This window comes from Chionomys nivalis, chromosome 24 (genome assembly GCF_950005125.1).
Source record: "Chionomys nivalis chromosome 24, mChiNiv1.1, whole genome shotgun sequence".
In the NCBI taxonomy this organism is placed as follows: Eukaryota; Metazoa; Chordata; class Mammalia; order Rodentia; family Cricetidae; genus Chionomys; species Chionomys nivalis.
The window spans coordinates 15694531-15708738 of record NC_080109.1 but is presented as its reverse complement, the minus strand read 5'-3'; the positions used below and the strand labels follow the sequence as shown (position 1 = coordinate 15708738).

Genomic DNA, 14208 nt, shown 5'->3' with positions numbered 1-14208 from the left:
CCACTTCTAAACATGGAGCAAAATGATAGGTAGGGTGCCCTTCCTGAACTTAGGTTCCTACTTTTCCTCCCATATCCAGCCACCTCCCTGCCCCCACTCCTCTCCCCAGTCTGCCTTGAGGTAACTGCAGTTCCCCGTGACTCTTTCACTGCAGGTGATAGAACACCCAACAGGGACTTGCTACTTCAAGTTGCTAAATTTGGGGACAATTTGCTATGCAGCCATAGACACCTAATATACTCACAAATGGAGTCACAGGGGCAGAACTAATCCAGCGAAAGTACCCTTTGCAAAACAGTAAGTGACGGAGAGCATTGCCTATAACCTCACAAGCCACACAGTGGCCTCAGGAAGTGTTGGCAGAAAGGCGTCCTCAGTAGGACAGGCTCAGTTTGGACCCCTTCTCCTGTTTTGTCTTCAATGACAGAGGAAAGCCCATCTGATGGGTCATTTTTAGGCATCATGCCCCCCCCCCCGCTTTTAAGAAAGGCTAAAAAAACCAAACAAATATCTAACATTTTTAACTCAAAACTGAGATAGGACATTTTGAAGTACTTCGTAACTGATTGGTGCACATCAACGCTTCTCAGATTGCAAGAGGGAGTTCTGCCCCTGTCCAGGACGCCCCTATACACCCAAAGTCTTGACCCTAGCCTTCAGCAACATGATAATTTCAAAATGATTTTATAAACATGTAATAAAAGTAAAGCCTGCATTCAGATAAAGCTTTTAGGATTTGGAGACTTAAATACGTTCTTCAACTTACAGAATGGCCTTTCTGGGACTGACTCAAATGGTCAAAACGAACTTGCGCGTTGTTTTAGATGAGGTCTTATATATCAGAGGCTGGCCTTGAACTCATTTTGCAGCTGAAGATGACCTTAAGTTTCTGATCCTCCTGCCTCTACTCCTTAGTACAGGAATTACAGGTGTACAACAGCAAAGTCCAGTTTAGGTGGTGACAGGAATTGATCCAAGAGTTTTACACATGCTGGGCAAGCATATTCCACTAAGAGCTCCACCCCCAGCTCCAGTTATAGCAGGTCTGCTCAGAATTAGAAGGATCAAATATATATAAATATGATTTTAGGTATTATCTATGTAGAATGCCCCCAGAATATGCTTTATCCAGGCAGGAAGAAAAGCATTGCAAAAGGACGTTGTTGGTTTGGTTTTGGTTTTGAGACAAGAACTTGTTCTCTGTAGCTCAGTCAGGTTTCGTGCTTGCAATCTTCCTGCCTCAGCCTCCCAGGTACTGGGATTACATGCATGCACTACTGTGCCCTGCCAAGAGTGTCGCCTTAACGTGCTTTGGTCACAGCTACCCGTGGAGAGAGGGAAAGAATAAAATTAGGACCTTGTCTAGCTTGAACCTGTGCAGGTCCTGAGTGTGTTGCCACAGTCTCTTATGTGCACCGGCCCTGCTGTGTCTGGAAGACCCTATTTCCTTAGCGTCATCCATCACTTCTGGCTCTCAAAGTCTTTCCATTTCCTCCTCAACAGAGTTCCCTGGGCCCTGAGGGGAGAGGTTTGATAAATACATCCCATTTAGGACTGACTGCCCCAAATCTCTCAGCATGGGTTTCTGTGTTAGTTCCCATCAACTGAAACAAGTTTGTACAATGATGGCTGAAAGGGGGTCCAGGTGGTGAGAGGGGGGACTGGACATGTGCCCCACCTCTAATCAAGAAGCTATCTACAATTGATACCCTGTTGCAAAGGGAAAAACAGTTTAAGGTAGGCTCCATACCCAGGAATAGTTGATCAACACAAAATGAAATCAATGTGTTTTTGTAAACTTTTTATCTCATATTGCTTTGTTTGGGTACTTTTTTTTTTGTCTTCTTGGTCTTTTACTCATCTATTTTGGCTTCTGTTTTTGTGGAAGTGTGTGTGTGTGTGTGTGTGTGTGTGTGTGTGTGTGTGTGTGTGTGTTGAGACAGGGTCTTTCTTCTTAGCCCCGGCTGCTCTAGAACTCACTATGTAGACCAGACTGTCCTGGAACCCACAGAGATCTGCTCACTATCCCTTTGCTTGCTTATAAGCAAGTAAGTAAGGGTTTGCTGTTAGGTGAGTAGGGAGATGAAGAAGATCTGGGAGAGTTGAGGGAGAGGCATGTTAAGATTATATTGTTATGAAAAAATTTCAGTTATAAAACATAAAAGCAAATCAAAACATAAAAGGAAAATGAGGTGAAATGCTGTGTGATATAAATAATCTTAGTCAGAGTAAAGATGTAAATGAAGGATGATCCAAGTGCGTCCTGGGAGGTTTTTTCTCGTCTGCATACTATTTCAGTTACACTCCAACTTGAGTTGATTCATATGAAACATGGAAATATTATTGGACATCCCTCAGCTTCAAACTCTCTGCTGTGTGGTACACGGCAATGGTAACACCCTTGTGATCCCCTGTACAAGTGGAGGACCTCAGAGCAGAGAGCAATCCCTCCTTTTTGCAACAGCAATTAGGGGAAGCTGCTAAATGTTATATTTGTTCCAAAGCAACCTTTTGCTTATTTTTCGGGAACATACATATGTCCCTTGTAGATATAACTGTTTCTATGCTTCTGGTTGGTCAACTTGTAGACCTGCTGAGTGGTAAGTAGGCTTCCCACACTGCCTTTGGGGTGGAGACTCTCTTTCTGCCAGAGCAGTGCTGCTTTTGCTATAAAGGGAAGCATGCTGGAACACATCAGCCAGTCTTTAAATTTTATTCGCCTTTATATTCAGTCTTTACTTTCTTTTAGATAGAAGATCGCACAGGTTGCCTTTAAAGTTATAGTCTTACTACCTCTGACTCCTGAGGTTGGAATTAAAGATATGCAATACCATGCCAAGCTTTTTCTTTAACCTCTAAGAAACATTACCAATAGTGAGTGAATCTCAAGTGCATTTGGGATGCCCATAGCTCGTGATGCTGCCACCCCTGCCAAAGACTGCCTCAGACTTTTTACCTAATTCATTCTGGTACCCAAAATCCTGATAATTGAGTAAGGAGTGTGGAGTATTTACATATTATAAAGATAGCACTTCAATTCTGAATGCAGAAACCAGTTTTTAACATAGCAAGTTACCTCTTGCGTAAATTGATCTGAATATTACCTGTCATGTTATGAGCACCTTTTATTCAAAATGCTCTTACACAAGAGCCTGATAACACCTTCCTGATGGACTCTGCATCTATACTAATGATTGAATTGCTAGAAAAACAGTTTTGATGGCTCTAAATAGCTCATTATCTTTCCTAGAGTTCTACCCTACAATGGGCTCTTATTTTATCTCTCCACCATGGCCCTACTGCTCTGCTCTTTACCTTTTCAAACTCTAAGACAGGTAACCATCCAATATTTTAGTCCAAAGAAAACACTCACTGGTGATAAGTGACATCGTAACGCTGGAAATCCAAGAACTCAAAAGAACTGTCTTTCTGACCATCGTTTGCATTAATGATGTTCACTACAGCAAGTTTCCTCCTTAGAAAATCTGCTGATAAAACGCCAGCCACTCCACTCACCCCCTCTCCTCTCGCAAACACAGGCCCTGGGGGGCATTATGTCTGTGCCCATGTTCCTGTCTGAAGTGAGTGCTTCTCACACACATAACCAAGACCAGCCAACCATGAAGATTTTTTATTCCCTTTTGACAGACAGTTATTGGAGCCTGAAATGGAAGAAAAGAATCTAAACAGAATGCCTTCAGACATGAAGTCAGAGAGCTTTCTCCTCTCTTGCGCTTCACTCTGTCACACACACCTCTCTGTGGGAACTCTCTCTCACTAAAATAGCTTGCAGGGCAAGGACAGCCAGCAAAACAAATCCGTAGCACCCAATCAGCCATAACTTACCTCTGAGAGTGTGACTATACATTAGTATAAAATGCACAGACAGATACATTTCATTTTGATTTGATTGATTCTAATCATTTCCCCTTTATTTATTTACTTGTTTATTTATTGTCAATAAAGAGGAAAGACTTAGTTGATCATTAATGTCTGGGAATGTCGTTACCTTCACTAGGATTTTGCCTTTCAGACTCTGAGGGCTTGGAAGCTGCCTGGCCTCTCCTGTGTCTACAGATGACAGGTCCAGCTTGTCCTGGAATATTCCTTTCAGGTACTGAGCAATCTTCCTCTGCTGCTGAATACTGCAGTGGTTCTCAATAGACAGAATAACCGGAAACCTGAGGAAACAGCGATTCCAAGGGCGTTCAGTACAGCCAGCTCTCAGGGATTGTGGAGCCCTGGAAACAGAATCTGTATGCATGGTGTTCTTAAAATCCCAGCCACCAAATGGGCAATACTGATGGATAATGAGTAAGATGCTAAAAGAAGAAAGACTAAGGGTGCACTGAAAAAAAAATTTCTCAAAGCAAATACATCCTGCCAGGTACCACGAGTAAACAAATATTAGTTCTTGCAGGGTGACTTAATTTAATGTTAGGCAAAAAAAAATGAGGTATAAAAGTATATATATATACATGTGAAGCCTAAGGAAAGAAAATTCATGATGTCATTCTTTCGTATTTATTCACAAGTGTAAATGAACCAAAGAGACTATTGCATATCATTAAAGATAGTTGCTTACTCTAAAAATATACCTGTCCCAGCTTGGGAACTAAGGGGAAAAATAGCATCATGCAGCTTTATTTTAAACATCAGTCCTCCCCAACATTATTTTTATGAAAGTGAACACCAGTATTCAGTTATAAAAGAAAAAAAAAGCTGGACCAGTGAGATGGTCAGCCTCAGCCAGTAAAGGCAGTTGCTGCCAAGCCTCATGGCCTGGATCCGATCCCTGGCACCCACATGGGGATATGGGTGAAAAGAGGATTCCTGCTAGCTGGCCTCTGTCACCCACATGTGCAGTGTGACATGTGAATACATGCTCACACACACACACACACAAATGTCTAGAAAACTCACTATCTATTCTAAAGCACGCAGGTTTCCGTACAGGAAAGGTAAGGTGATTCCCAAAACCAGTCTGAGAGGTTGGCAGCCAAAGCAGGAAAACCAAAACGGAATTTAGTTTTCTATCATGTAGCTTCAGAAATAATAGGTGAGATTTTCTTTTGAAATACACAAACTGATATTTGAATTACCTAGTACATCTATATACAAAAAAAAAAAAAGATTTCTTTGGGCAAGCACAAGCTCCACAAAACAGCCTATGACCTCTCCAAATTAAATTCTGTTGATTAGGAAGCCCTGAGGCTGAAGTCCCTAGGCTGGTGCCTCCGACTGATAATGGCTTACTTTCCTGACTGTGGTCTGTCATCTGGCTGTGCCCTCGCATGGGTTTTTAATCCGAGAGTGTTATGAAGAGAAATCGACAGGAAGACCCCTGAGAAGTCTTGCAATCATGTAGGTTTTAACGAAACTCATTTTAAATTATCAATTCACATATAAAGAGCTCATGAGTATCTAGTGGTGCCAATAATAAGGCTGTTCGCAACCGGGGAAGGGATTGTTGAGCCTGCCCTGCTGAGGGACACTTGTCAATGAGGAAAGACAGTTTCTGGTGGGCACAATTTAGGGATGCTGCCAGCACCTGGGTGAGCTATAGCTGGAGATGCGACAAAATGCTTTACAGTACACAAGACGGCTATACGGTCTTGCCTCAGATGTGCATAGTGTCAAAGTTAAGAAGCCCTGGTAAAAGGAAGAATTAAAAATAGAAGGAAAATAAAAAAGGCCAAAATTTGTTAATATCCTAAACAAGTCAATGATATTCTCGTTAAGGCATTTCCTGTTTTAAAGATTTCTTATTTTCTATTATATTGTGTGTATGAGTGTTTCGTCTGAATGTATGTGCACTCCCATTGCCCATTAAAGGCCAAAAGAGGGTGTCAGACGTCACTGAACCTAGAATTAAAGGTGGTTTTGAGCCAACTATGTGAGTTCTGGGAACCAAACCCAGGTCCTCTGCAGAAGGCACCAAGTGCTCTTAGCCACAGAGCCATCTCTCCACCCCTAATGTGCATTTCATCCAAGGAGTTGTAAGCATGAAGTCAGCATCCTAGGCACCGGAGGATCTTCTGAGGTTTGGGGGTGGCACCATTTCATACAATGGAAAATACTGACATGTAAGATTCATAAAAATCAGGACTTGAAAAACCAAATTTAGCACGAAATTCCTCCATGTAAAAGATGCCAAAAACTAAATTTGCTATGCAACAAAAATCTCTTATTAGAAGAAAGCATTTCAACCTCATGGTTAATTAATAGGACCAAATATTAGAAAGGCTACTAAGCTTCTAAAATAGTAATTTTATGCAATCACAATTTTAATTTGCTTCCTTAATTTAAAAAGCCTTTCTCATATGCTCAGTATATTGATGGTACTTGCTAAACAGAAAGAAATCAATAATTATTGAAATACAGTTTCATATTTTCAATGAGTTTACCACCTCATACCTATAAAAGGAAGGAGGATATCACCTTTTTATCAGGGTATTACATGTTGTGACATGTTCATGTAGCTAAGTATCAAGAAGAAGAGGGTAAGTCAGTTGCAGGTCAAGATATGCTTCCCACAGGTTGAAGTACGAGGGTGACATGGTACGAAGGGTACTTGGGACACAGAATAGCATACACAAGTTCCAGGTTAGTGGGGGAAAGTGACGGACAATCATTGCTCGCAGGTGCCAGGTTTCTGTGGAGCGATGATGAAATAGAGAAGGAAGTAGCCACATGTGAAGGGCATGAAGATATCCTGGGTGCTGAAGAAGTTTTAGAGAGATCCCTAAGACAAGAATTACAACAGCAGAAACCACAGCATCAGGACACAGTTTAAACCAAAGGGGAAATGAGAACTGAGAGAACGCAGTGAAGTCAAAGAAATAGTGGGTCTTCTCTGTTGGATGTCCTTGGTATCCTGAAGTGTCTGACAGTCCACATTTTATTAAATTATGATGTAGTGTCAAAACACTGTTATGGGGCTGGAGAGATGGCTCAGAAGTTAAGAGCCTTTGGTACTCTCCCTAAGGACTAGGGTTCAATTCCCAGCAAACATATAGAAGCTACAAATTGTCTATACTACCAATCCCAGGGGATCAGTGCCTTTTTCTGGCCTCCACAGGCACTTCAGTCACATGGTGCCAAGACATGGATTCAAGCAAAACACTCATACATGTTAAAATGAAGCCTCAAAATTATTAAAAACTATTTTGTATAATACTTTGTTTCCAAGCTTTATGGGTTTAGAAAAAAATGGGAAGTCATTCCTTGTTCGGATATTTTCAAAGAGACGGGATGAGAAAGAATGGGATCAAGTGGGTCGCAGGAATCCATAAACTTGGAAGCCATTGTACTTGTTTCCAATCTCTGCTGGGGAGAAGAAAGGAAGCCAGGGCAGTATGAATGAAGGAGAGGGGTCCAAGGAAGAGTGCTTGCTTCTGTAGCTGCGTTAACTTGTGCTGAGCTCCCAGGTGAAGGGGTGGAGCTTAGCTCCTGGGTGTTGCTGTACTTACTCATTTTTCACGAAGGCATGCTTGTTGATGGTCTCCACCACATCTCTGAAGAGAATTTTGGAAGTGAGAGTATAACCATGGTGGACCACTGGCTCTCCATCTGGGCCATCCCAACAGTCAACTGCCAAAACCAAAGTCACATCAACAATATAATGTCTGAATTCTTAATATCTCTGGAAATACCAGAAACATTTGTGATTATATTACTAGGACTTATCCATACTACAATTATGACGAAGATGTAAAGACAGAGAATTGAACATTCTGGCATACTTACCAAAATAAAGGGTTAAAGATGAGAAACGATTTGTGTGTGTGTGTGTTTTCTTTGTTTTGAGTGTCTATAGTTCACAAAGACATCATGCTCACAAGTAAACTAGCATTTATCAAGGTTTTTCTTGGGAATATAGTCTTCTAAAAAATTCTTTATTAACTAAAATAAATCGAACAGATAAATTTGTGTTTCAAATCATAGCAACAGAAAGCAACTAGGACACGTGAGTTCTGCCTGAGCTTGCTTTGAGCTCATACAACTGAAATATCACCTTTAACCAAGGTCTCTGGCTAAGAGTTAGTCCGTCTACAGAGTTCAGACTTGCTCACCTCACAACTGTGTGAACCCATTTCTTAAATGCAACCAACTAATCCCAATGTATCTTTCTTACTCTAATTTACCAGTTCTTTACTGGTGAAGCTTAATTAATACAGGACCCGAGCCCACCATACACTAAACGCTGGCTGGTCCTCTATCAGAGCAGAAAGTGACTATAACCACCGAGCCATCTCTCCACCCTGAAATAAATATCTCTTTCTTTTTATTATTTATTTATTTATTTATTTATTTATTTATTTAGGCAGAGTTTCAATATGTAGTACAGGCTGGCACTGAACTTACAGAGAGATCTGCCTGCCTCTGCTTCCCAAGTCCAAGGATTCAAGGGGTACACTGCCATTCCCAGACTAAAGTGGACATTTCTATATTCTTGTAGCATGGCATCTTGTAGTGATGTCTTAGCATAAGACATTCTTCACATGTTAAAGGCATTACTGGTGTAAACAGATACACTGTACTTTCCGGGGTACAGAGCATAGCATTGTACAATTGGGTCTGGTACCTAATGGTTGGTAATGACAATGAATAACCATGCTATTGGTTCACAGGCCACTGTGCCATGCTTTGTATCATTATTTCAGAGTACACGCTTTCAATTTATGAAAAAAGTTTATTAGGAAACAATATGCTATTTTCCGTAGGCAACGGCTTTAAACAGATCATGTTTACTGTGTCCCTTGATCGCATTAAGGAGTCATATTGGACTGACCCGCACCACTTAGATTTGTGTAAGTGCACTCTGGTATTTGGCAAAATTGCCTGACACATTCCCTAGACTGTATCACCACCATGAAGCAGTGCATGACTGTGTGTAATTTCAACACCTCTAGCCCTGACTCACAGTCCCATTTTAGAGGAGAAATGATATAGGAGATAATATATTAATACCTTTCAAAGAAATAATGCAAAATATAAAAAGCACGTCGATGACTGATTTGCTTATCATATCAACATGCTTTAGCCTACATCAGCAATGACACAGTGTTCTTTTGCTAATAGGCAGACTATCAACAACTGACATGATTATTTCTAATATTTTATGTCTGAATTCATTGAGTTTCTGTTAATTGAGGATAACAACACGCCCAAATAGCACTGAGGCCCTGATAGCCAGATTCAAGGGAAGTTTCATGTAAGGCTAACACTGTGTTAGGGGTATTGGCAAAACAGAAATACTCTAATAGCCAGGCGGTGGTGGTGCACAAATCCTAGCAGAATCAGGCAGATCTCAGTGAATTTAAGGCTTTGCCAATAGACACCCTGAAGGAGAATATTATCGCAGCTGAACTAGTGAATATAAAAACCCACATCGTCAACGCAGACAGTTGAAAGAAGGTAGACTCTTGGGTCACAATACTTTATAAAACAGTCCACATAATCATCATTCTCCACTGTAAAGTATCGCCCCCCAGCAGAAGCTGGCTAAGAAAAATATCTGTAGATCTCAGCATCTCTGTCTATGACCTGCTACATTCTAGGATCAGATTCTTTCTGGGCCAGGTCCATTTGCACTAAGGTGGGTGAGTGCCACTGGCACATAAAGACCGGGTGTCTCCATGCCCAAGTTGTAAATGTGAACTAAGAACTTCAGGTTATATGATAAAAAGAAATTGCTGAAAGACTGAGAGATCGTGTGACCAGGTTTTGAGCCTTCAGAGACAAGTAACTATTGGAGAGCTAGGCTTAATCATGAAGGAAGCAAGTTCCCCCTTTCAGTGCTAGGCTTCCACTGTGTCTAGTCATTCTCTTGGAATCTGCTAGTCTGTATTCAGTCCCTCATAGGCAGGTCAGAAACGGTACAGGCTTCCTGAAGAATACTAGATTGAGTCTCCAGCTTGCAAGTATATGAAGATGAGCATGGGAATACAGTCAAGCTCAAAGAGTGTGGTTTGGATGAGATTATCCTCATAGGCTCATGAGTGCCTGGTCCACAGTTGCTGAACTGTTTGGGAAGGATCAGGGGGCGTGGTCTTGTTTGAGGATAATAAGTGTCACTGGGGGGCAGGCTTTGTGATTTCCAAATCTCATGCCACCCCCAGTTAGCTCCACTCCACATTGTGGTTGTGTATCAAGATGTAAGCTCTCAGCCATGCACTCCAGTAATATGCTTTCCTGCCACCACACTTCCTTGTCATGATAGTCATGGACCCTAACTAACCTCCTGAAACTGTAAGTCCCAATACCAATAAATTCTTTTTTCTTTAAGTTGCTGCACGTGGGATACCGATTGTGCATGGGTAAGCAGAAATAGAGATGACTTGGTTCTGAGGGGCCAGAGAAGTAAAAGAAAGTATAGAAAGGAGACAACAGCAAGTCACAATGCTGTCTAGAGTGGACAGTTACTCCGTGAAGTCACTGAATGTCATTTTCATACTTGGCCTCCAAAGAAATGTTGGCATTTAAAATGAGCAGCCACCGTCAGCATGAATGCAGTGAGGCTAGGTGCACAGGACATGGCTATAATATCAAACACAGAAAATTATTGAGGGTTAAGTGACCAAGGGGATGAATAGTTGAGAGCAGAAAGCCACTTCAAGACCTGTTACTTAGGTTTTTTTCCCCACGTTATTACTTTGAGCATCTTGAACATTCAGCTATTAAACCACCTGACTTAGTCATTATAATGTCAATACGTAGTCTTGCAACTATTGTAAAAAAATATTGTCATAAAATAAAACAAAAGTCTACAGAACCACTTTGAGGTAAGATTGTTTTTACATATAAATTGCTCAAACACCTAATGCATCAAATTGTCTCATAAGAAAGATATCCAGCCATAAGCCCACCAATTTGCCTATCTATATTTGATTTTAACTGCCGTATCCATAGAGACTTATGAAACATTTATCATTCTGGATCCTTCTGTTAAGTTCAGATATTGTTATCCAAATGACAGAGAAAGACAGGGGTTTAAATGTTTTAAAAAAATCACTCTCAACTCGGGAGTAGAATTGCACTTCTCTTCTGGCTGCCCACCGGATTTCCATCAGCATAGATCAACACCATCATCCTCTCTAGCTTCCTCTTCATCCCTTCCACCCTTCAGTTCTCTCACTGAGCTCTCTTGGGTTTATCTCTTCACCATTTAGTGGCTGTTTACAGTACCGGAGATCGAGTCTAGAACCCAATGCGCAAACTCCTCCATTGCAGCTGATACCACCCATCCTCTTTCCCATTTTTATTTTAAAACAGGGTCTCACTGGGTTATCCTGCTGGGCCTTGCACTTGAGAACTTTCAACCTCAGCCCCCCAAGCAGCTGTGGTTAAGAGGCTTGCACAATCAGGCCGGACTATTCCAATATTTTTAAGTCTCCCTTTAAACAATAATAGGAGGTGTCCCGCCACTCTATTGGATCAGTTAACACTTCCCCTCTTCCTCTACAAACAGACATTCTACTGAGTGGGTCAAGCTACACCTACATAGCACTGTCTAAACTATAAGCTGGGCACTACACCTGCAGCCTATTAAACCCTTATTTAGGGCTCCACCTTCCCTTTTCTCTGCCTCGTAACGCATGGGGTGAAAAGCCAGTACCCTTAGGTTACTGCCACCACGACCTTAGGCTGCTCTTCAGTGCTTTCTTATCTGCACCCACAAACCTCAGAGCTCGGTGAGATAAACTCCTTCCCCCTTAAGGGGCTTCTTATCAAATATTTGGTCAGAGTGGTGAGGAAAGTAACCAGAAGAGAAAACTGGTTTGATGCACCTGACTCGGAGGCCTCTGGAACCAGCTTGTAGAAGTGTTTCCAGAGGCTGTGGACTAGAAGCTTGTGGTGATTTGAAAGAAAATGGTCCCCAAAGGAAGAGGCACTATTAGGAGGTGTGGCCTTGTTGAAGTAGGTGTGGTCTTGTTAGGGGAAGTGTGACACTGTGGAGGTGGGCTTTGAGGGCCCTTATATGCCTAAGCCATGCCCAGTGAGACAGATCACTCCCTGTTGCCTGCAAGATGTAGGACTCTCAGCTCCTTCTGCAGCACCGTGTCTGCCTGCATGCTACCATGTCCCACCATGATGATAGTGGACTAACCTCTGAACTGTAAGTGAGTCACCATGGTTAAATATTTTCCTTTATAAGAGGCGCCATGGTCATGGTGTCTCTTCACAGCAATAGAAACCCTAACTAAGACAAAGCCACAGAATGGTAATGGGCTATTCTGCTGTAGGTTTGGAAGTCCAGAGTGCTGACAGAAAGGAGAACGGTTGAAATCAAGAACTCTATTCAGAGGTTGTTCATGGAACACTCTGGCAAAGAATCTGATGCCTGTGTCCTAAAACATAAGTGAAACTGGATCTAAAAATGGATCAATTTATTCGGCAGAGGAAATCTGAAGACAGTGACATTTATGGTACGCCATAGTTGCTGTTGTCCCTTACATTTACCCAGATTCACAGTGAGACACAGCAGAAAGTGGAGCACAGAGATATGAAAATATGCAGTACAGTGAGAAAATCAGCGTTTTAAAGACGTTAAAAGCGAGCACCGGGCAGGTGGGAACAAACCAACTATAATTATAAAAGAAGTTAGTATCACTAGGCTGGGGTATGTCATTAGCGTGCCTAAGGATCTGGGTTCAAACCCTGGCAACTGGGGGAGGGTATTAAGGAAAAAATTGGGACTCTGCACTTGGCAATAAGAAAGGTGATTTGAGGGCAAGACACAAGGAGTGCGCAATCTAAGGCTCACAAATGAAACAATTCAAACACATTTGAAAACCTTTCATGCTCTTGACAAAAAGAGCTTCAGGGCATCTTGATTGAGTCAGGCTGCTGAAGGAAATATTTTCCCAGGTTCAACCATAAAAGAACAGAGGCCGCAGCAGTGATGGTCCAACTTGGCCAGGCCACATCGCAACCAGCAGCAGAACTCAGCAATAGTTCATGGAGCTGTGTTTGCATGAATGCAAGACGCAAGAGTGAGGAGTTGTGGAACCTGCACCAAGATTGTAAACATCCTTTGAGATCAGGCAACTTGTGGCACAGTAGGGTTCCCTAAACAGGGCTCAAGATGAAGATAAAGAGAAGTTGAACTGAGGATAAAGGACCCGCTCAAACATGGATGATGTCATCCCATGAGCTTGGAGCCAGAGTGAATAAAAATGGGGAGAAATGAGAAAGCCTGATGACCAGCCAGCACTCCTCTCCCTCTGTTTCCTGACTGTGGATGCAACGTGTTCAGCCTCCTCATGTTCATGCCTTGCCTTCCCCCATCATGATGATCCAGTCCCTTCAAGTAGCAAGCATAAGCCAAAGGGGAAGAATTCCTTCACTAGCCCCCAAATAAAAAGTTGAACCTAAAACTATTATGCCTGACCCAACTCTGCTTGATTACTTAAATTTCACCTCACTGTTTGCCTATACTGAAATTCCTATACCATGCATGCCTGTGACTCAGCCAACAGAATCCTTATTTCTATGTACCCCATTTCTATGTATGTGCTTGCTCACAATCTGTGAGCTCTTCAAAGTCAAATACCACATCTTACTTATATCTGTGTCCTCACTGCTGAAACTGATGAGCAATTTAATAAATGGGGACCATGAAGTCTCTACAAGATAAATAGTTGCCCGGAACTACATTTGCCATTTGCTGTTTTTTGTTTTAAAACATCTTTTTAAGGCAATTGTTACTTTTAATTTTTTTTTAATAATTCAGTGTATGTTTCCCAAATATTTGCCTCTCTCTCTCTCTCTCTCTCTCTCTCTCTCTCTCTCTCTCTCTCTCTCTCTCTCTCTTTCATGATGATTGAAAATAAGGAGACAAGGAGGAGAATGTCTTTATAATGACCAAATATATGTAATTAGTATAGAAAAAGCTTTTGGCCTGTTACTTAAATGGCCTATTAACCAATCCCGCCTAAGTTCAGACGAACTCCACTCACCTTCCACACACCGACAGCCCTCTTGTAGAACCCGTGCATACATATCCACCTTGGACTGAGAAAGGAGCTGGTCCCCCGTCAGGTATGTGTTGTGAGATGAAGCAATATAGTAGTTGCAGAGGGGCTGGTCCATGTCCTGGTACACTTCGTGGTGCAAAGGGTTAAACACGTCACAAGCAGGACTACGCATGAAGTTCGTGAAGCCTTCAGAAGAAAGAGGGAAATGCCGCCACAGCTTGCAAAG

The 14208-nt window shown here is 42.0% G+C and overlaps 1 protein-coding gene across 10 annotated transcripts in view; it reads right to left on the bottom strand.

Annotated features, from left to right (window-relative positions):
- Plch1 (phospholipase C eta 1) overlaps positions 1 to 14208 on the bottom strand; it is a 144585-nt gene that overhangs the window by 39151 nt on the left and 91226 nt on the right. For all 10 annotated transcript variants that reach the window (XM_057757008.1, XM_057757010.1, XM_057757011.1 and 7 more), the window contains exons 7-9: positions 13965 to 14168; positions 7473 to 7593; positions 4010 to 4181 (exon numbers count right to left, since the gene is read on the bottom strand). In XM_057757008.1, the coding sequence (XP_057612991.1) occupies positions 4010 to 4181; positions 7473 to 7593; positions 13965 to 14168 (497 nt within the window). The remainder of the gene's footprint in view (positions 1 to 4009; positions 4182 to 7472; positions 7594 to 13964; positions 14169 to 14208) is intronic.